This window comes from Corvus cornix, chromosome 2 (assembly GCF_000738735.6).
Source record: "Corvus cornix cornix isolate S_Up_H32 chromosome 2, ASM73873v5, whole genome shotgun sequence".
Lineage (NCBI taxonomy): Eukaryota > Metazoa > Chordata > Aves > Passeriformes > Corvidae > Corvus > Corvus cornix.
Window position 1 is genome coordinate 27360222 of NC_046333.1, and position 22405 is coordinate 27382626.

Consider the following 22405-nt stretch of genomic DNA (forward strand, 5'->3'; position numbering starts at 1 on the left):
CCATCTGAGAACTGTTGCACTGAATTTCACCACAAGCACTACAAAGGGCTGTTACTTGCTGATTCCACCCTTCATCTCCTTTTTTCCATGAAGGTGGGGAACCGGCAGCTGGATTAATAATTAATAATTAATGTACCATGTGATGGTTGGTCTGAATATGTTACAACTCCTCTCTTGCAACACTTATTACAGGCATATTATAGAATGATTTTGGATCAGACAGACCTGCAAGGTAAAAAGCAGAGGGCTGTCAAAGAAAATACACCAAACATGGGCTGGCTTTTTGCTCTGAAAGCATCACAGTACAATAACCAACTCTCAAACCCTAAAACCTCTTCCTGTGCATTCCATGTCCTTTGTAGGTTGGAAATCAGGACAGAGACAATTATTACTTGTGATGTAGGTTAAACAGATCAATTCACAGCTTGTTACAGGTTGCAGTTTAAGCATGTCCCCAAATGAGGACAAAAATGGCTCGTATAGATTGGGTTTACTCTGATGCCTGTTAATAAAACCACACTCACAAGGCTTTAAACTCAGACCGAGTGCTAGTATATGGAAAGAAGGAATAAAAGAAAATCCCTGTGTTATCCCACTTGGATTTCCCTCCTGAAAGTTGAAAGGTGCAGAGAAAAATGGGCCCTGGGAACCCAGTATCCACCAGATGTCACTGATGTTCCTCTCAAAACCAGAGGACACAGCAACAAGCGAGGTGGGAAAAAAAAGGTGCATCACTGGTGCATGAGTCCTGTAAAATTCGTTCTCCAGTTATCAAACAATCCTGTTTCAAACTCCTTAAGCAATTTATTTTCTTTCCTTCTGCATAAAGACAAAGTACCACTGACCTTTTCCTACTTATAAAGTCTGCCACACTCTGCAGTGTGTCCTCCTGACCTCTCTTGCTCCCTGCTAGTTCTTCTTCTCAGTGGTTTGACATGGGACCATCAGGAAGAGAAAGAGCTCGAGACAAGCTGTTTCTCCATTTCTTTTCTTCCCTGTCTCCATTCAGTCCCAGGTTTTACTCACCCCCGGGTGCAGTTTGGATGGCAGAGCTGGCAAACATTATTCCCATCGGCATATTTCCAGACGAGGGTGTCATTCTCTCCCAGAACCCCTGCTGGGCAGGATTTCACGCAGTGTGGGCCATCGATAAAATGGGCACACTTCATGCAATTGTCAGGACCCTGCAGAGAGAAACAACTTGTTTACGATGCCCTTACATCAGCCTATTCAAAAGGAAATTCAGAAGATGCCTTCCACTGCTGGAAGTTTTCAGCATCATCTGGTTTTATTACCTTGCTACCTGATATTCTTGCAAGTAATTACTCTTGTAGGATGGACCACACAAAGGCATTTCCTGCTGCTTTAAGCCAATGTTTTCTTGCATTACATTGTTGTTTCTTTTTTCCCTCTGCCTTCTGTCCAGTTGGAAAACTTGTGTTTTGCATTTTAAATGGGGAATAATTTAATGACACCCTGATAAGGGGTTAGCTGAAAAGCAGACAGCTTGGCTGCTACCTGGTGCAATCTACTGTCACACAATTTAAAATAGGGGACCTGGCCCTGCTGACACCCCTCTGAAATACTGGCATCAAATCATTATTTTTCTGGTTTCTCAGCACAGGTTCTTTCCTCTGGTAAGGAGAAGCATAGGATGATGGAGGCAACCCAAGGAGTCCATGCAATTTTTGTTTTCCACTTTGAAAAACACTTAGTTTGTATTTAAAGGCATTGCCTTTGGCCATTTTTGGCAGAACTGTTTTTATTAAGACTCTACCAGCACCATGAATGACCTAAATATTTTAAAGCAGAGGAACCAGCAATTGTGGGTCAAGTTCTACTATGGAGAAAAAACAGACCAGATCCACAGTGCTGGTTGCAGTGGGACTACAGTAAGACACGCTATAGGAAGATTATTTTAATCACTGTAATGTCTAAGGGCCACTATAATAGACTGATTACTAGATGCTAGGCAAATATGGAACAGGGGGTCACTGCCTGAAGGAGTTCATAATGTAAATAACATCCCTGAGGCCATGGTGCTAGGAGGGAGGATGGAAATGCTTCACATTACTGAGCAGTGACTCTTCAAACTGATGATGGGTGTCCTTGTTCTCGCCAGGACAGGGTTAATTTTTGCAGTAGCCAGAAGGGGCGTGGCTAGGACATAGGGGTTATTCTACACCATCTCATGTCATTGCCAGGGGTAGGGGAAAGGAGTCTCTTCTGGGGAGAAAGGGTTTCTTCTGGTTGAGCATGCATGGTAGAGGGAACAGTGGGGCAATGCTAGTTTCAAGCAATCACATGTGAGTCTTTCACCTTTCTTGTACACTGTTATTAATGTTGTTGCTGTTACTATTCCCCTTCTTATCTCATTGCTGTTTCCAGTAAATTGTTCTTATCTCAGCCCATGATTTAAACCTCTTATGCCTCCAATTCTCCTCTCCAGCCTGCCACAGGGGAAAGGGGGGAGAGAGGGAGTGTGTGACTTGTGAGAGAGAGTCTTTGGAGAGTCTCAGTGAGAGTACCAAATTGGGGAGTACCATTCCTAGACTGCAACAATGGGCAGTCAATGGGCAGTCAAACACTCAGAGGCTGCAGGGGGTGGCAAGAGGTGTTTAAAGAGTTGGGTTAAATATCACAGAGGTGCACCTGTGATGGAAGCAGGAGATTTGATCTCCCAAAAACAAAAAAAAAAGAATTGGACTTTTGCAATTAAGATATGAGTCCGAGCTAACATGTTCACACCAACTTGGAAGCTGAGTAGCTACATGTTACTCAAATGTTTGCCATGTTTGCCACAGTAAGTTTTTTTTTTTTCTGTAAAAATACAAAAAAATATTAAAGACTCTACAATGTCTGTGACTGTGGATTACATGTCACAAAAATAAAACTAACACCCTGAGGTTTCCTATCCTGCTCCCTTGCCCCAAGATCTTGACTTCTAACCACCCCCATCTCTGCTCCACCTCAGACAGGGTTAATATGAGACCTCAGGATTATCTGAACATGGGAAAAACATATTAATAAATGATTTAAGGCTCAGGTTTGCTAAGATGAGTCTGCTCTTACAGGTCCAGTGCAGGTTGCATTGTACATGGTGGAGTTTTGCACCAGGCACTCAGGGTGGCAGGGGAGGCACTTGGAGTCCTTTTCAAACTCTCTTGGCTCCCTGGAAAACAACAACAAAAAAAACCAGAAATAATTAAACCTCAGGCTGAACAGCAAGTAATAAACCGTGGTCTTCTCTCCTTTTCCAGACTTTTCCACGTTAAATTGAGATGATGATGGTGCTGAGACAAGAGGAGGGACCCTCTTGGCTACACCAGTAGCACTTGCTCAGTGCAACCAGGAGGACGTAAGAGTAAGGGAAATTTGGTTGGCAGTGAAACACATGGCACTCCAGATTGCACACTACAAATTAGTTTACTTTCCCTTTTAAGCTAATGTCACAGAATACTCACAACCATTCTAGAGGCTTTTAAATGGTAGTGATGCAAAGAGATCAGCAAAAACAGTTCAAGTGATTCCAAGGCTACAAATAATAATTAGGAAAGTTAAACAGCAAGGCACTGATAATTAAATTCATGTCCTCTCTACAACACACAATGAATCATTAAAATATGAAAGTTGGGAACAGATGGTTTCAATAGCAATAAAGCTGTTCCACTTCAAGTAATGGTGTTATTAATTAAACTAAATCTTCCCATCATTTGACACAAAAAATGCCCCGATCTGCCCTTCAGGTTATAATAGCTGCTAGAGGGAATTCACTTTAAAAAAAAGACAGCTGTTAAATGGCAAGCCACTAGAGAAATACAAACATCAGAGGCATTAGCACCCTGACAAGTACTTGCTTAAAACTCAGGAGCTTTAAAAGTCAAACTTTGAAAGATTTACTGAAAAATCCCTGTAATTTTGCTGCTAGATATGCCTTTTCCACCTACATCACCTGTTGAATTGACACACAAGGCAGCAGTATTTTTCCCATGTCCTGAGTGAGGCTGAAGCAGTAATTTTGCTTGAAATTGCTGCTCTCAGCGATTTTTGGATGAAAATTCCTTCTGCCTTGACTGCAATTTTGCGAACTGCAAGGCTCATCTGAGCAAATATAAGAATCCCTTTGCAGTAAGGAAGTCTACCAAGCAGCAAAGCCCTGGCTCTGGGTATGACTGAGCTCCCAGAGACTCTAAATGTCTCTGGCTCTCACCCATGACATGACAGTCACAGCTTGGGCTTTAAACTCCTTTCTTCCTTATGGGAAGGAATCCCAAGGCTTAGCCTGCTTGGGCCTCCAGATAGTCTGCTTGTGGGCTTAAGGGGATGTTTTCTTAGCAGTCACCGTGTCAGGAGCAAACTCCTAAGCAATTCTGAATAGGGAAGGAGAGGTACCTCAGCTAGGTACTGTGTTCACACAACATCTCTGCAAAGCTGGGGAAATCCCATGTAACCAGAGACCCAGTTTCTTGCTCTCTTTCTAGCTACAACACATTTTAAAAACCAAAACCCCCATACCATCACCAAAACCTAAAGCACCTGAGACACCTTACCCTTGCAGGATGTTGCACTGTTTCACACATTCCTTCTGGCGATCAAAAAACCTGCAGGAGAAGCAGTGGAAGGGCCCTGGGCCCCAGCAGCCTACGTCTGAGCACAGGGGGTCGCAAACATGCTTGGCAGCAGCTGAGAGAGAGACAAGAAAAGACATGAATGTCAAGGCAAGAGAGAGGTCAGACTCTCCATCCTCACTCCATCTGACCAACCAGTTTCTCCAACCTGTTCCAAAACAGATGTGAATGGTTCTGATAGTGTGGGAGAAGAGTAATCATGCTTTTTTAAATCCCAAAGCCTGAAATCTGAAATCTGACTTCTGGCCATTCAAAATAAGAATGAGCTCCTCTGTGACAACTTAATTGATGTATAATAAAGTTAAATCAGGCTGAGAGAGCTGGGGTTTTCCACCCTGGGGAAGAGACAGCTCTGGAGAAACCTTATTGGCGTTTTTTTGTACTTAAAAGGCACTTATAACAACTTTTTAAGGTCTGTAGTGACAGGACAAGGGGAAATGCTTTTAAACTGAAAAAGTAGATTTATGGGTATAATGAAGTTACAATGGGTGGTGAGACACTGGCAGGAGTTACATAGGGAATTGGTGGATGCTTAATCCCTGAAAGTTCAAGGTCAGATTGGATGAGGCCCTGAGCAACCCGGTCTAGTGAAAGACATCACTGCCCAGAGCAGGGAGGTTAGCCTACATGACCTTTAAAGGTCACTTCTCACCCAAACTATTCTGTATTTCTATGATAAATTTCTAAAATACAACAAATTCATATTCTGCAAAAAGAAATAATTAGATTTTGGCCCAGGGACCAGTGCAGTCAATAGCAGTATGGCTGAACAACAGTTTTGACCTTGTCAAAAAAGGCCAATGTTAGGAGTTAGCTTTTGTGTCCTTCAACTGACGTGGCTTCGCTATGCTCATAGTAGTGAAGAAGCTCCTAATCTGTTGGACATCACGAAGTCCACATTTTGGAGGGAAGAAAAGAAAATCCCACTCTTCCCTTACCACCTTCATTAAAGCAGTATCACTGATGAATTTTGCAGCCAGAGGAACAGGGAGAAAAAAGCCTTGCTTGAATTATGGAAAGCTTATTCTTGCATTTCAGCATGAGTTTTGGTGGGGAGCAGGAATACAGCCCTGACTTACCACACTCATTTTTATTTCTATTCTGCAAAATCTTTGTTTTCTGGCTCTCAGTTGCAAACAGGCTGTGCCAGTCCATGGTGTCAGCATAGCAGAGGTTCTTGTTCCTCATAATGGCAACATCTCCATCACTTATTTCCTTGAGGGAGCGCAGCCCTAAGGACTGTATTTTCAAGTTAACAACGGCGAGGGAATACTGGCCACTAAAATGGAGATGGACAAATAGAAAAAACATGCAAGAAAGGTAATTAGTAAGAGGGGTTTACTCAGCATGTTTTTCTTTTAGTTGTCAAATGTGTGTTGCTGTGAACTGCATTTTCTTCAAGCAAGATTCTGCTCAGCCCTCTAAACTTAATGCCTCATACATGAAATGCCTATTATGTAACAACTGCAATACTCAAATCTGGTTTTGCAAGGGTTTTTTAAGCTAAAGCTGGCAGGACACACACGTTCTGACAAGTAAATGATGTGGAACAATGGTTTCAGGTAAAGCAGCTATTATTTTGTGCTTGTCCACCAAGTCATTCTTCCTCTTGGGGCAAGCCTAGGAGGGCACTGGAAACATTGCTGCTGTCTGCACTGCTTGGCAGCCTCCATCCATGACTGCTCAGCTACCTCAAATCCCACTGTGCTTCTGATCACATTGTAACTTACCCCAGATTGTAAAGAGCACTTTCTGTCCTGCTCGTGCTTCCAGGATGGGTCCTGAAAGCAGGTTCAAGGCTGCCCTCCACACATGGCACAGAGGTGAGGGTCTTTACTCCCAGGGCACATTATCTACACTACAGAGATGGTGCTCTACTCCTTGCAGGGTTTGCCCCATTATGCATCAGTTTTGGGACACATGAGTCTCACACTGCCTGCAACGTTGGTGTGCTCAGACAAGAGCAGCTCGAAACAGCGTTTCTCTTAGAGTCGCTGTGGCACATGATTTACTTACTGTTGCTTTGTTCTGCCTCGTATAATCTCCAGATTTTCGAAAGCATAGAGATCAGTAGCATTCTCAGGCCAGGCTTGAATCAACAAAAATCCTGAAAGAGGAAAAGAAGATTAAAAAATAATCATAATGGAAATAAACTCACCATTAGTACTGACAGCAGAACCTTCTCCTGTAGCAAATCCTGCACCAGGAGAAGGCGCTTGTGCTTTCCCTGTGCTTATCTGAAGGATCTCAAAGTCTACCATGACATTTTAGGGAGCAAGGAGGTATTTCTAAATCTAGTTTTATAAACAGTTTACTTCTCAGCCCACCACAAGGGCTTAGGAACGTAACAGAGTGTGTCGGTGAGCCACACATCCTGCCACACAGAGTCACCAGCAATGACGGCTCTTGCCAGTAGATACCCTGGCTGAGGGGCTGCAGGCTCTGGGCCTGTGGGAGAAAGGCAGCACTATCCCATTTTTCAGCTGACCTCAGGGAAGAGGAAAACTGAAAAGCAGGAACAGAGGAGAATAGCTACTTGTAGTGGTTTTGCTGAGGCAAGCAGAATTCCCCACTCAGCTGAGGTGTTCGGGAGGAAGGGGAAAATTTGGAAATTGCAGGCTGCTGTATGAAGCTCTGCAATTAGTCATTGCTACCCTGAAGGGAACCACAAAGGTGAGAGAGAAAGAAAAGGAGAACTGGAGTCATGTCTGTAGACCCAGCCCTGATGTTACATTCATTTCATAATGGGCTGAGCACAATTACTTTTAATTGATACTTGGTGCAAGACAGTGGCTGAGTGCTCCACTGGCTGCTTTGTGCTAATGGAGACACGTTCACCCCAAGGAAGAGCTCTTCAGGCTGGAGAGGGTGTCTCCGTAAGGATGACGCAAGCCACTGAGCACGCTTCCCTAAGGAGCTGCTGAAAGGTTTCCCACAAATAGAAACACACTTGGCTTTTTTTAGCCGGAGTGGCACGCCTCTGCATCACCACATGCTTCTTGGGTGGCTGAGGATCTCCACTGCTTTTACTCTTCTCTAGGGCGGACGGTTCAGCAGAAGGGATGTTCTGGCCAAACCACACACCTTGGATGGAAGACCAGTACGGGTTATGTGGGCGTAATGCTGGCAAGGTGCTGCTGACCACCTTGGTTAGGAGTGACCCTTGGTAGCTCAGAGACAAGAAACACTCTGCATGCACTTCTCTTCATGTGCTTAAAAAATTTCCTTCCTCCTTTGTGTTTTTGGCAGTATCAGTCAAAAAATACCTCAGCTTAAAACTCACTGCTAACCTGATATTTCTTTGACTGTTTTGAAGACCTCCAACTTCTTGGGGTCCAAAGGTAGGGTCTTCGTGAAGGCATCACTGAAACAAACAGAATGAGAAATTGGGAAAAGAACAGCTTAGCCTGGATTTTCTCTAGCCCTTCTCTTTCAGTGCTTAATGGCCAGCAGGTAACTCACCCTAGAAATGCAACTGGGAGAATGCTGACGTCCCCGTTGATCTTGGTACAGTTTTTAAAGGAGTCGATATTTGTGGCATTTATAGAGAGGATCCCTTTAAGGTCACCTATTCCAATGCCATTGCATACTGTTAAAGGAGAGATATAAAAGTTAGGGGGGACAAAAGTGAAGCCCAGTCTCGTGGAAGGGTAGAAACATGGAAGTGCCATGAGTTCAGAAAGCATTCCCTAACATCAAACCTACCACTCTAAGGTGAGTTTCATAGATCTTTTGCCTATTTTTGCTTTTCAGAAGGTGCCACAGGATAACTGCTTCCTGCTTGCCCAGCTGTGCAGCTCTGGTCTGAGCATGTCTGCACACAGGCTCTGGCATATTCCCTCCTCTCCCTGTCCCATTTCCATTCCCATTGATGAGACACCAGCAAGGGCAAATGGAGAAGGCTGACGTGCAAGATATACATGCACACAACACACAGTTTATCTACTGTACTTGTGGTGTACCCCATCTAGAGAGCATGCTCCACAGCCATGTTTCCTGCTCAAACCACTTGTCATATCTCCAAAATATCACTGGATCCGATTTATATTGAATTTGCACTTAACTAAGATCAGAACTAAGATCAGAACTCCCTGCACTTTTTCTAGTAAGCTCTCAACCATCTCAAAGCCTTACTGGTTTATTCTATGCTTTTTATACCTTTGCTGCACAGCCCATCACACTTTTTACACTTCCGAACACCGTTTTCTTCCACTTCGTAAGTATCAGCATTGCATGAGCGAACACAGGAGCCGTGGTCTGTCACCACATAGTTGTCTGGAAAAAAAAAAGGATGCAAAGGTGACTGAAATACAAGAGGGATGCTTTGGGGGCCAGACAAGCACTTCAATACTCTTAAGGAAAAGGGGGTTCGAGCTTTTGGCACACTCAGGAAAGTACAGGCATTAACTACGAGTAGTCACAAACATAATTTGAAGATAGATTGACATACAGCACTATCACCATTTTACAGAGAGGGGAGTGGTCACAGAAGGATAACACAACATTCAAGCTTGATGGATTACAAAAATACAGAAATGAAACATCAAGAAAGGAAAAGCAAGCATCTGTAGAGAAAACAATGATCACAGGCCTTGAGAGGGAGTGTTAAAACCAATTACTTTTAACAGTCCTACTTAAGAACCAGTTAAGAGTTGATAATGCTTTGGTAATCCATAGGATTGATCCCATATAGCCATTGTTCTAATGGTTTTTAGAAGATGCCTTTCTCTTCACCAAGAGAAAAATTTTCAGAAGTCAAAATGCAAAGATTAAAATCACACAAGGTGATGGATGCAGACTAAAGAGGCCCACTTTGTGACCTGTTCTCAGTTCCCACAGAAGCCAAAGAGAACAAGTGCTCTTTCACCTGGCCACAACACAGAGGGATGACACAGGACTCTTCCCACTTTTCTCCAACCCCCCACCTCCTCTGGGGCTGCAACCTGAAATGAACTTACGTGGACATTCCTTCACACAAGTGGCTCCAAAGCTGTATTTTCCTTCAGGGTTCACATCCATCTGGTAAGTGGTGGGGTTATACAGGACCAAGGGGGGACATGTATCCTTGCAAGTAGCATCATCCCGAAACTTGCGGCATGCCTGTCATTGAACAACAGCACCCATTAAACTGCCTTCTCCTTAAAATGTGAGAGTGACTTTACATTAGGTCTTTAAAACACTCCGATGGCCTCATCTGCTTCCTGCTTAGCTCTAATGGAAACCCCAAGTGGCTACAGGGATGGTCTTTCAGGCTTTGAAGGTGAAAGGTTGCTTCAGGTGGGGCAATGGAGTTTAATTTTTTTTAAAAACACACCATGAGCTTTTCTTTTTCTTAACAAGAAACCTTGGCACTCCGGTGGAGAGCTGCTGGGATTCACGTGGGAACAGGAGCAAATCTGCATGCCTTAGACAGAAAAATTTTCCCTACAAGCAGCAACCAGATCAAGACAAACTGTACTTTTCTTGGCCATTTTTTAATAACCTAAATCAAATCAAGTCCTTTCCTGCCAATTACTGACTTTTCTGGCTAAATATTAAACTGAAGCCATTATATTTGGCTGCAGGTAATGAACAATTTAGCAGGCATTTATGAAGGGCAAGTTGGTTCTTCCAATCTAAATCTGCATTAAATTAATAATGACTCTCTTTTTCCCTTTCTTCTCCCCTGGCTTTCCAGATGAGAGAGAGTAACTGTCTTTGTGAGCCAGTAAGGGCATCACAGCCATCTTTGAAAGAAACCAGGAATAGAGGTAACAACAATAAAATCCAGGTTGGAAGATTTCTATGTTGATTACTCAGATGCCACTTAATACATAATGAAGTGTAGTGCAGACATGAGGAAGAGTTAAAACCACAGCATGCACCAAATCCCTGAAACTCTTGTGGAAAAGCAATGGGACTTTTATTCCCTAAAGAAACTCCATTTGTTTCTTCTCTCTTCACTGCCCCAGGGTTCCCCAAAAGCAGTGCTTTTTGCGGCAAGTCAAAAGCAGAAAGACAAACCTGGACTTCATGCCTGAAGTGCAATGAAATGCAAAAAAATGAATCTTATCTTATTCCCCTTACAAGTTCTTGCTTTAGTAAACCAAGATTATTACTGACTAGTGCTAAGGAGCACAAGGCAAAGCTGTGCTGGCCTGGAAAACTGCTGCACTGTGGGGGCAGCTGTGGGCTCATGGACCTGCTCATGTAGGGATGTTGCCTAAAGAAAGCACTTAGATGCTCTGCAACAACATTGAACTCACTGGGCAATCAAAGGCACTAACACTGGTTTGGAATACACTAGGAAGGTCCTTGGGCAGAGTCAGCAAAGACCAGCTAAGGGTGCTGTGAAGTTCATGTCATCTTCCCTCCTACCAAACACCCATGCAGGGAAGCCCTGGAGCACCCTCCAGGTCAGCATCTCCCAGGAGGCCTTCTGGGGCTGACGAAGGCTAGAGGACATGCAGCTGAAAGCCCTGCTCGCCGTGTCAGGGATTGAAGCCATTATGGTGGTGGTGTAGCATCATTACCAGGCAGTCACTCTCCCGAGGCCCCGTGCACCCTGCAGCACACTGGTTATGGCAGCAGTCGCTGGGCACCTTTCCCCTGCACCGGCCAGAGCACTGCTGAGCACAGATGACTTTTGTTACTGGAAGAGACAAGAAAAAATGAAAAGCATCAGCTGTACTTGCTGCAATGAGATCAAGAAATACGGAGAAAGGGTCTGGTGCAGGTTCTGTGCTAGATTTTCCTCATGGGACATTCTGTCCTCATTTAAGGCCAAAGTTTGGGAGGGGTGAGAGCGAGTGTGGGTGGTGGTAAGAAGGGGTCATGTTCAGCCTGTAATTATCTTGGCTCTTATGAGGTGCTAAGAACTCTGATCCCAGCTAGGAAATATGTCCTGCTTAGAAAGAACAACCCTGTTTCATCAAAGACCAAGTAAAACTCTGTGGAGTCATTGCATCTTATAGCTGGGCAACAGGGTAGAATCTGTCTCCATTTCATTGAGAAAATTTACTATTATTGGTGCTAACATTGGGAAAAACAACGTGACAGAACTTCCAGGACTCTGTACTATAACTGGAAACTGTACATTGTTGGTGTGGTGCTGTAAAATGTCCCTTTAATGCACTAAAATATTTCTGAAATTTGCAGAGAGAAGGGAGACTCACTCAACAAGCAGATTTCATATGCACATTGAATTACATTTCTTTAACGTTCAAATCCTTGGCCAAATTTTATCTTCATTAAACAACTCCCTCAGGGTTTGCACCAGTGCAACAACCCGAAGGAAGAACTGGGCCTGGTCCAGCTTTTTGCAGGGAAGCAAAAACTGCCTGCAACATTTTGTTGAGAATTGGGAAATCTTCTCCATTTGAACATCAAAGCAGAGAAAAGGATAATCAGAACAATTTAAAAAAACTCCAGAAATGAATGGCTAGCATGTTTTTGTACCAGAGACCCAAAATGTTTGTTCTCTAAAAAAATATTTACTGATCACAGAGCCTGGCATAAGGTGCCAGAAGAACCTGATGGCTACTCTGCTTCATTACAGCACCCTAACCATTTCAGCTGTGCACTGTGCTAACTGATATCAACTTCACAGTTGGCACAAATGAGTTACAATATTATCAGGAATTCCTGTTAAGTCTGAAAACCATGGTTGTTAATTAACAGAAAATTATTTGAAAAAATAGACTGCTACAGGGTATGTAACAGTGATTTTTTAAAATCATATATCCTTTTTCCACTACACAATTCAGTATCCAAACTGTATTATTTTATTTTTATTGTAGGCCTGTAGGCAAGGTAGTATATTTTCAAGGAAACAGATTATTTCCACAGTACGTATTAGCTTCTCTGATAGCAACTTCTCCATTCAACTAGAAACAGGGGAATAAAAGGCACATTGTTCTACATGAAGAGCATTTTGATACAATTTTTTTCGTAAGAATTAGCAGGGGAATAAAGCACCTCATCACTTTGATAACTATTGACTAGAGTTTCCTGCTGGAAACATATATTACATCAAACATTTTTACTTCATATAGAATATCCCATGCTCATTTTCAGGAGAAAGAGATGTATCCCCCAAACTTTCCCATGTATGGAAATGTGGGATACATTTTCAATTGGCCAGATTCTCAAATGCCTGGAGAGGCAAGCAAGAGCCTGCAGAAGATTTTGTTTTATGCACTCGTCAACCTCCTGATTCCAGTGAGGGTTTGTAAATGCTGGAAGCTTGCAGGGCTGAGACCTGAGGTTTCGCAAGGTCCTGGGACAGCTGTGCAGCCTCAGCTGCAGGAACCAACCCAGGAAAGGCTTTGTACGCACAGCCACTGTCCACCCTGAGAGCCAAACTGCAGAGCCAACTGACAAAAACTGAAGCTTATGCTAAATGAAGACAGAAAAGGTATATGCTCCTCTTTCCTCAAGCTGTAAGTCATACAAATTTGGCTCGATATTTGCAGGCAAAAAGCTTAGGTTCAGGTGACAATTTGCAATGGAAAACTGAATGTAGGATGTTGCTTCCATTTGCATTATGTCTAGATCAGCAGTTTTTCCACTGAACTTTTCACAAAACAAAACCCGGTGTATTTCCCCACATTTTAAACTAAATGATGAAGCAGTGAAACAAATTGACATGGTGTTCCTCCTCAACCTATACTTTAGGAAAAATAAACCCTTGCAAAATCTCAAGCACTTACAAATGGATGTTTCTGCCGCTCTCTTAGTATCAGGCAAGCATCCTACCTGCATAATTATGGTTAGTTTTTCAGTAGACAGAAATGTAGTTTCTATGTTAGAGCACACAAGCTATTTCTTAACTAATCTGCAGGCTTACATTTCTGGCAGTTTTGTTCACCAGGACCCCAGCAATAGTCTTCTGTGCAGTTCTGATGGCATTTGGGACCTAAGACACAAGACAGAGTATAATATTCTGTAAACAAAGAAAACAACAATATACCATAAACAACAGAAAACAATGACTTGAGATTTCCTCCTTGATAAACCAGGGTAGGAAGCACCAATGTAACAGTGCTCAAAAATTTTGAGAGCTTAATTCCTTATCCTTTGTTCACCTCTGCTTTCCTACGTGCAGTTTTCCACCTCCACACCTTTGACCAAGCAAGCACAATACCCAGCCAGTCTAGCTTACGAAAGAGGCATATTTTTCCCAGGAACAGGAATCTCAGCTACTGCCCGGCTGGCCCTTCTGCTGGGGTTTTCATGCAATGGCAAGTCATCACTGGCTTGCAGTCAGGCATGTGCCAGCTGCTCACTACAGGCCACATGTAAATCAGTGTTTCTGAACAACGCAGTTCTAAAAAGAAACAAATCCAACTGGATTCACAGGCAACTGCCAGCTACTCTGACCACAAAGTAATTTGACTTGTCTGCTTCGTACCCTCCTCCCAACCTCTGCCAAAAATACTCCCTGATGTAGGACTATGGTGCAGATGGACAACTGATGGAGAGGTAGGCAAGATGGATGGACACCTTGCCTGACCTTGAGGGTTCAGTGCTGGGTTCTTTCCCATCCCTCCCTCCTTACTCTCTTCTTTCTTCTTCTTCTTTCTCTTAATGACAAGCAAAGTCCCAGAGAAACAACTTATTTTAGAGTAGGGGATCATTATTAAAGCCATAAAAGGCTGTCTTAGCAGATTAATGTGGAATTCACTACATTTAAAAGGCATTTCCTACTAGAGGGCTTCTTCCCACTAACAACATGTGATTCTCCTTCCCCCCATCAGCCATCAAATAGCTGAACAAATGACAATACTTGTCCAAGAGTTGATTGATTTGGTGTGGGACCAAAGAACTTTTTTTTTTTTTTAAAGTTGAAAAGTTATAGGTTAACATTTCTGTGGTGCTCAGAGCCAAACCTCCTGTGCTGACATGCATAGTTTGCAACTCCTTGATTATGCCAGGGCTCCGTAGAAAAATAAGTCAACACAGAAGTTGTCTATTACCTCTCAGACAATTATGCAACTGGAGGAAGATAAAGAAAATATGTTTTCCTGCCAATTTATAGTGCCAGAAATGAAATGCTCAGAAATGAAAATAAACCCTCTCTTCTGCGAAATGACTGGGGATTTTACGAGGGACCCATAAGGCTGAAGGATTAGCTTAAGCCCACTCCAAGCATATGCTATACAAACTTTTAAATATCCCCTCATCTCCCTGTTGATCTGATGCATCAGACTTATCTACCTGTTTATTGTCACTTTTGCCAGTGTAATCTGTGCAGCCCAAAACAGGAAAATTTTATGGCACTCATCTTTGGTCTTAGCTCTAAAAAGGTTTCAAGTAACTCCATGAAGGTACCCAAATGGGTTTTCTAGACCAGAGCCTTACATTGTAAACAGAAGATTGCTGGAAAGCAAATGAATGCACATTTTTCTGAACTGTCTTTGAAGAGCACATATGCAGGGTACTGTCTTAAACCAACAGAAACATTCCCAAGAACTTTGCTGAGCTATGAGTTATGAACCTAACCATCATGAAAAATTCTATCTTAGGCCAGTGGTGCAGAAATGAAAGCACTTCTCTTGGAACAGGGGTTGGTGGTTGGTTCATTAGAAATTGTTGGACCAGGAACCCAGTGCAGATTAAAGGTGGGATGTTCATTTTACTCTCTGCAATGGAAGGGGAAACATAGCACTTCCGGTAGGTTAATACTCACAAGAAGACAGGTTGCTTGCAAATTCAAGCACGGTGGGAGGCTTCTTGCTTGTGTCGATGATGTCATTCCAAAGAACAGTGTCCATGTTGCACAGTTTGGGGTTGTTGCTGATTTTAACACCTCCATTGAGAATTTCTGTTACAGAAGCCAAAAAAATTAGTAAGTGAAGCAAATCCCTAATTTGCTCCAGAGACATCCCCAAAACGTCTCCGATCTAAAGAAAGAGAAATCAGTCACATCTTTCTCCACCTCAGACACATGACACTGACAGAAAAGAACAACCTGCATGGCATCAGCACTTCTGATGGTGTAACTAACACCAGGATCAGACTGATGGGTCCTGGAGAGTTGGTTGTTCTTGGATGCCACAAAGATGCCACTACGTGTAGCCTTCTGCCTGGTGCCACCTCTAGGGCCCACGGCGCTCAGCAGAGATGGCACTGCTGGTGTGCATAGCCAGAGACTGTGAGAGACACCAACACACATATCACCAGTTCCCACAGGGATCTAACAGAAAATATTGATATGTATGCACTGAAATCAAATAATACAAAATAACAAATGGATACTTCTTTGCCAGTTTCAGGAACAAAAATGAATCTTGATGAATTTTCTTTGTCTTTTGAAGAGACTGGCTAGCAGGAAAGCAATTAGATCCTTGCTTTTAAAGCAGGGTTTGATGGCATATGACCTTGAGAGGCAATCTCCAATCAGATCTTGACACCAGTAAGATAGCAGTTGAAGTTGGCTTTAGAGGTGCCTCCACCACTTGCCCGTGTCTCACCTGAAAGCCGCTTCATTGGCAGCTGTCGGAGTCCCTGGGTTTTATTCATGTGGTAGTTGGATAAAACTGCCAGGGCGTAAGAGTTGTCATATAGCACATTGCCTCGGATGATCTGGAGGTTTTCCAGGGGAATGACATCCACCATGTTAAGTGCAATGAGCACGTAGCCTGCAACCTCCTGTATCGTCTGAGAGAACAACAGAAGAAACAAGGTGCTTAATCCATAGTACTCTTCAATAACCACTTTCCTCCTCCCATTCCTCCAATCCACCATCTTTCAATTTTAAGGAATGACAGACCACTTAATCTCATTAAAAATAAATAAATCTAAGAACAAAAAGGGACTACGTGAAAAACTTTGCTGGTTAAGCATGTATAAACTCACCCTTTGAGCAGCTACCAGGGGGTCATTCCAAAGGTCCAGCATACCCCTGTTCTGTCCCCAAGCAAGAATAAGTGGGGCCGACTAGGGGATGCAGGAGAAAAGGGCAAGCATGCATGAAATGGTAACTAAGTGTGATGCTTCCCATAAATACTTGCCTAGCCTTCAACAACTGGCAGCACAGATGCACCATCTGATTCAGGCTTTTACATTCTCTCTTCTGTGCTCCTTCCCTTGCTCATCAGAGGGGGAGATTAGGCAACCTTCTCCTTTTTAAATAATATATATCTTTACAGGACAAAACCACAAGTGAAGTACTCTGCCTGCATGTGGGTTAATTCCTGTCTTGCACTGTGAAATATATGCATTTCTATCCCCTACAAAAATCACCGCAAGTGAAAAACCTTCAGGGTACTACTTAGGATATTTCCCTTCTCTTTGAAGACTACCAGTGAATTTTCAAGAGACTTGTAACATTCCTCAGAACCCCGAGATTCATGGTCAAGCTATGTTTGGGAAAGAAGAATGGCCATACCATCATATTTGTAACCCATATGTTCAAACCATAGATTTTTTGATCTTGCTCGTTACTTGCTGGTGGAGAACCTGGAGGTGTCCATGTCAGCCATGGCTCCTCCCCATGCTGCAGTTGCATTTTAACATCCGTCCTCTGTCCATTCTCTCCTCAGCTTGCCGTAATTGCTCATGCACTTGTGCACAAAACAAATGTTGAGATGGGAGTAACCCATGTGTCAACCACAGGGGATTATCTTGATGATCACTTCAAGAATCCATGTGGGAAGTTATTGCACAGGACTTGCCTGCCTGCTGAGGGTGTGAGCACTTCAGGCTGGAGAGGCACTTGCCACCATGGCAGGGAAAGGGATCGCAGTTTGGAGGGCAGTGAAAAGGACTCCACACTTCAAAATCTGCCACTCGCTTTGTGCTTTGTTTTGTCCAACAGCACCACAAAGCCTTTTGCTCTCTGGGAAGTGAGGTAACGGGTCAGGATGTAATTCTAATTATAAATAAGAAGAGACCCATCTGCATGGCACCCAGCACAGGTTGGCAAGTGCTTGAAAAGCTATTTCTGAGTGTACCTGATTTGTATAGTAGGGTTGAGCGCATCCTGCAGCCTAGAGGTATGCTTAGACTGTGAGCTGTGACTCCTCTGACATTAGCTAGCTATGTTTTTGGATCACCACAGAATTCTATCAGTAGGTGATCCTTTCCACTTAAAAAATGGAGTAGGATATGTTGTAGCAGAGAAGGCCCCATTGGCCACAAACACTAACCTTCAGGAAAGAGAGGTCACGATTGTGCTCGACGTATGTAATCTCCAGGTTGCTGAGTACCACCTCGCAATTGTTGTACATCCTCTGCAGACTGGTGAAATGGTCTTCCACATGTCCCAGTTGGGTCAGCTTGTTATTTGTCCCTTGACAAACTGTGCAGGAAAGGAGAAAGCTCCATGAAGGAAAGGAAGAATAACTACAAGGCAAAAACTTGTTGTTCACTTATCTTTAAAGGCACCACAGTAAGTTAAGCATCAGCTTCATAAGAAACAAGAACATTATCTGTCATGACTCTAATGGCAATAGTGTAGGAAGTATGCAGTGTTTCCCAGGGATAGAGAAGTACCAGAATTTAGAGCTGGAATAACCCTCCATCACTTTCTGTTACAGAAGAACTTCAATATGAGGCTTTTGTACATAGGTAGCGCTAAGTTTTCTGTATCACAAACATAACTCAGTTCCTGAGGAAAGGACATTGATACAGTTCCACTGACACACTACTGAAACTGGTATGCTGCCAGGTACCACCAAAGCTGATTTCCCTGAGGACCTATTTTACATTACTTTCAGGGACATTGGGTCTCTTTGTAAGCTCAGAGGGAGGAAGGGGGGCTTCCTGAAGGACTCCTTAAGCTACAAATCCGGGTTTTAAGGTCTAACTGAACCTCCAGAGCTTACACATCTCTTGCAACTCTGACATTTTGGGAGTATGACCGATTCAGGAGATTTTCTGGTTTATTCATCTTTGGCACTCAAATCCATTTTTGCCTGGTGGGGAAGGAAGAGGTGTCACACAGAGCACCACTGAGATTCCAAATATTTATAACAGCACAACGCAAAAATTAGTCCCCACCTGAAACTATATTACTCTGCTTTATTAAATCTAGAGGAACTGAAAGAAGTTATCACCATTGTATTTGATGGCAATGAATGAGCAAAATGCAAAATTGCTCTGAAGAAAGAACACCACACACAACCCTCAAAAATTCTGTACTCATACAGTCATTCCCTGGGCTATCCCTACAGAGCTCAGATGAACACGTCTCTCAGTTATGCAAAGAGAGAGCAAAGGAGAATGATACAGAAGACAATGTGGTGAAAAACTTCATACCCCCTTCCAGGGGCTCCTTCAGCTCACCTTTGCTCTTCAGTGGGAGCTGTTAGGAGGCTGTTATCTCATTGTATAATGCAACCCCAGCCTGACTGCACAGCTTTTCATAACAGAACAAAGCTTTCCATAACCAAAAGAATTGTATTCTTTTAACTTGGAGAAATGAATACATGAAATGATACTTCTGTAGAGCCATAATTTGTAGAAGCACCAATCACAAACTGGGGTGCTGCAAAGCAAATAACAAAGACTCTTGACAAAGCTGGAAATATGTTTCAGTTCTAGTAACAAAAGACACCACCTGTTGAAGATTTACCGAACAACTGATGCTTTCTTAGTAGGAAAAATAACTTCATAGCAGTCATAAAAACACACTTTCCAATCATCAAAACTAGTCATTGAACATATGGTACTTCTCAGTGTAACCATCAGCATTAGGAGCTACAGTGATAACAGATTAAATACTCTGAACCATGTTTAAAGCAAGGCTATTCATTCACATTCCTCAGTTATTTCTCATCATACATTATATAAACATTATAGTGTTTGGAATCAGAGTGGCAACTGCTGGTAAATGGGAACACTGTAACAGGGGCTGTGAGTACATCATCTAAGCTGCTTGACCCTTTTTATAGACTTCGAATTTCTGAATTTCTTAACATATGCATTAGAAATTCTAAGTGGGAATTTCGGTTCCAGTTTCTGTTTCAGTTTCAATCTTAACTGTTGCATTGTGTTCATACTTCAAATCTCTGTTTGCTGTCTGCTTCAAGTACAAGGACCACAAATTATCAGCCAGAGTCACTGGTAGGTTTTTATTCCTCAGAGTGGTCACATTTTGAAAGTTAGAAATCCTGTCACATGGCTAGTCTGCCCTGGAAAATGTGTTGTTTTTGGGGACAGGGGTGAAGAGGCTTTGAACTGACTGGAAAAGTCAAGGAGTTGTCCCAGAGGTCATCTTGAATTTTAAGCAATGTTTTCCTACAACCAAGCTAAAATCAGTATTAGCAGATTCTCAGACTGTTCAAAACCTCAACTTGGATGAGCAGTTCAGGCATCTCATATCTGATCTTTAGAACAGTGTGATTTTGGAAAGCACTCTAACACGATGCAGAAGCAGGTGCAGTTTAGACTGCTCTCAGAAATAAAAACATGTAAGTCATCCTGCTATGGTCTTCAGGGTCCACAAATGACCTGATGCACTTGTTGCATCTCTGAGGTTACCAGCAAAGACCTGCCCTGATACTCAAGACAGGCCCAATGCAAAAGCTGCAGTGTTTATGCTACACCTGAACCAAAGGACAGGTGGAAGGAGAAGTTTTCTCTCCTGGCCACCTGTGCCCTTGATCGACCCTATGTGGCTTGGCACCGGTCAGACAACACAACAGAACAGCCCAGATCACTGAATCAACCCCTAAGACAAACTGCACTCATTTGAATGTGCTTCTCTTGGGATCGGACAAGGGTTGGAGCTCTGAACTTGGGCCAGCCGTCTTGAGAAACACAGACTTTTTCATTGCTTATTAGGTCAAGGCTGATGCAGCAGTCAGAGGGCATGGTTACGCTTGCACTTCCCCCTCTACCTCTCCCATGGGACCTCTCAGGAAACCATGCCAAAGAGTTGATCCAAGCTACAAATAACATAGGACAATAAATAAATAATTGGACAGGGGGTATTTTTATCTCAGGAAAGCTCACTGTTTTGGTTCACCATGGTGCCCCATGCATTGGAAACAGCTCAGGGGACAGCAAGGAGGCAGAAGCAAATAGCCAAGAGAAGGAGACTTCCTGCTTGTGAAGCTGCAGAGGGAAACCCAGACATAACAAGCTCCAAAAAGGCTTCAGCTTGGCCCTCCAGGAGCTACTTTTTCCCCCTGTATTGTGAGTAGAGAGAACTTTGATGGCTCTCTGCCAAAGATGTCTTAAGCTACATGCAAAACCACTGGTCCCCTCATCACATCCTCCATCCAGTAAACAGTAGCTGTAGATGAGATGTTAAGATCTGGAGAGAGGAAGAAAAAGGGCTGCTTCTGCTCAGAAATCAACAGTATGTGGCTGTCAGAGTATCAGTCAGAACACCACTGTGGAGCTTTCTCCCTCATGCACAAATTTCTGTTTGTGCAAAGAGATATAAGGGATCTAAGTCCATCCACAAGGCGAACTTCATCACACCAGTATTTACCAAATGAGAACCCGGGTCATAAGCAGTATATGTTGAGCAAATAAAACCCAAACCAAACAAAACAAACCAAATCCCTGCAGCAGTATTACTGAACTCAGGCAAAGTCACACAATAATTTTCCAACTAGAACATTTGAAAAGAAAAGAAAATGGTCTGCTTGTATCTGATGAATAATATAATTCCTGCAATTTCTTTGCTTACGGAAACTGTGTTCTGAAAAGATACATGCTATAATTATCTGTATATAGTATCACAGTGCCACTCTGGCCAGAGGCTAAAGCACAGACAATGAGGTGCTCGCCTTGCTCCGCAGAGTTTTAAGTGGGATGTGCATGCTTGAGTGGACGGAATTTATTACGATTTAACCTCTATTGAACTCTGTCTATTTGCCCTCTAAAGGACAGATTCTGATGCCACATATAATACATTCATTACATACTTTTGTTTCAATGTGTAGCAAAGCTAGCACTATCCAGGTTTAGGAGTCAGTGGTGGGCATGGACACTTGCATGGTACTGCCGGAGGCTGTGGTAGTATGTACCACATAATGTATGTTCTAAAAAGGAGAGTATAACATTCAGGGTGAGAACATCCCTGACCAGAAGAAAAACCAAGACCCAGAACTGAACCTCAGGGCAGGCGCTGATCCCTGAAAGATGAAAGCTTTGCTTTTATCTGTGATGTTAATATAATAAAAACACAACCGGTCTGGAAAGTTTTGACACAGAGGGCATGTCCCAAGAGGCTGCTGTCTATGGCAGTGATGAGAGCAGGGCTGCATGCTGGGAGTGCAGGGTTCTCCCACCCCAGCCAGGGTGATCTCCTGGACCCTTAGTGCCCCAGCCACCACTCCTGTGACATGGGGAAACTCAGAATTCTGAGGGGCAGCATAACGGGATTACCACCAAAAAGCATTTAAATTCTATGTGATATAGATTTTAGCAAATATGCTGCAATTCCTAAATGCCAAAGTGATGTTGATCTTGAATCAGTTGCAGCATTACCTCAACAGACAGCCTAACAAAAATTTAGATATTGCTGAAATGACCCAAATGTCAGGTGCTGTACAAGGCAGGAGCAATCAAAGGGCTCAGGAAAGAGCCACACTACACTGACAAATGCAAACTCGTTGAATTTAGTGCTTATGAAAAGTGCAGGGTTGGCTGTCCTGGCTAGTAAAATCTTCTGTGTGTCCACAAACATGCTTGTTCCTCCCCTGCACTGCCTCAAACTTGGACTTACAGGACTATTTCTAGGTGATGCAAACTGGTTCAGTCTGCAACCCTTTGCTCCTTGGCCACTTTTTTCCTGTGCAGCCTGAAGTAGTAGCATGAAACCAAAGCATTTCCTAAAT

At 43.1% G+C, this 22405-nt stretch overlaps 1 protein-coding gene across 2 annotated transcripts in view; it reads right to left on the minus strand.

Annotated features, from left to right (window-relative positions):
* Positions 1 to 22405, minus strand: part of EGFR (epidermal growth factor receptor) — a 158535-nt gene that overhangs the window by 31073 nt on the left and 105057 nt on the right. For both annotated transcript variants that reach the window (XM_039549019.1, XM_039549018.1), the window contains exons 2-15: positions 17759 to 17910; positions 16082 to 16268; positions 15298 to 15432; positions 13456 to 13524; positions 11141 to 11259; positions 9587 to 9728; positions 8787 to 8903; positions 8091 to 8217; positions 7919 to 7992; positions 6645 to 6735; positions 5708 to 5907; positions 4551 to 4683; positions 3073 to 3172; positions 1027 to 1184 (exon numbers count right to left, since the gene is read on the minus strand). In XM_039549019.1, the coding sequence (XP_039404953.1) occupies positions 1027 to 1184; positions 3073 to 3172; positions 4551 to 4683; positions 5708 to 5907; positions 6645 to 6735; positions 7919 to 7992; positions 8091 to 8217; positions 8787 to 8903; positions 9587 to 9728; positions 11141 to 11259; positions 13456 to 13524; positions 15298 to 15432; positions 16082 to 16268; positions 17759 to 17910 (1804 nt within the window). The remainder of the gene's footprint in view (positions 1 to 1026; positions 1185 to 3072; positions 3173 to 4550; positions 4684 to 5707; positions 5908 to 6644; positions 6736 to 7918; positions 7993 to 8090; positions 8218 to 8786; positions 8904 to 9586; positions 9729 to 11140; positions 11260 to 13455; positions 13525 to 15297; positions 15433 to 16081; positions 16269 to 17758; positions 17911 to 22405) is intronic.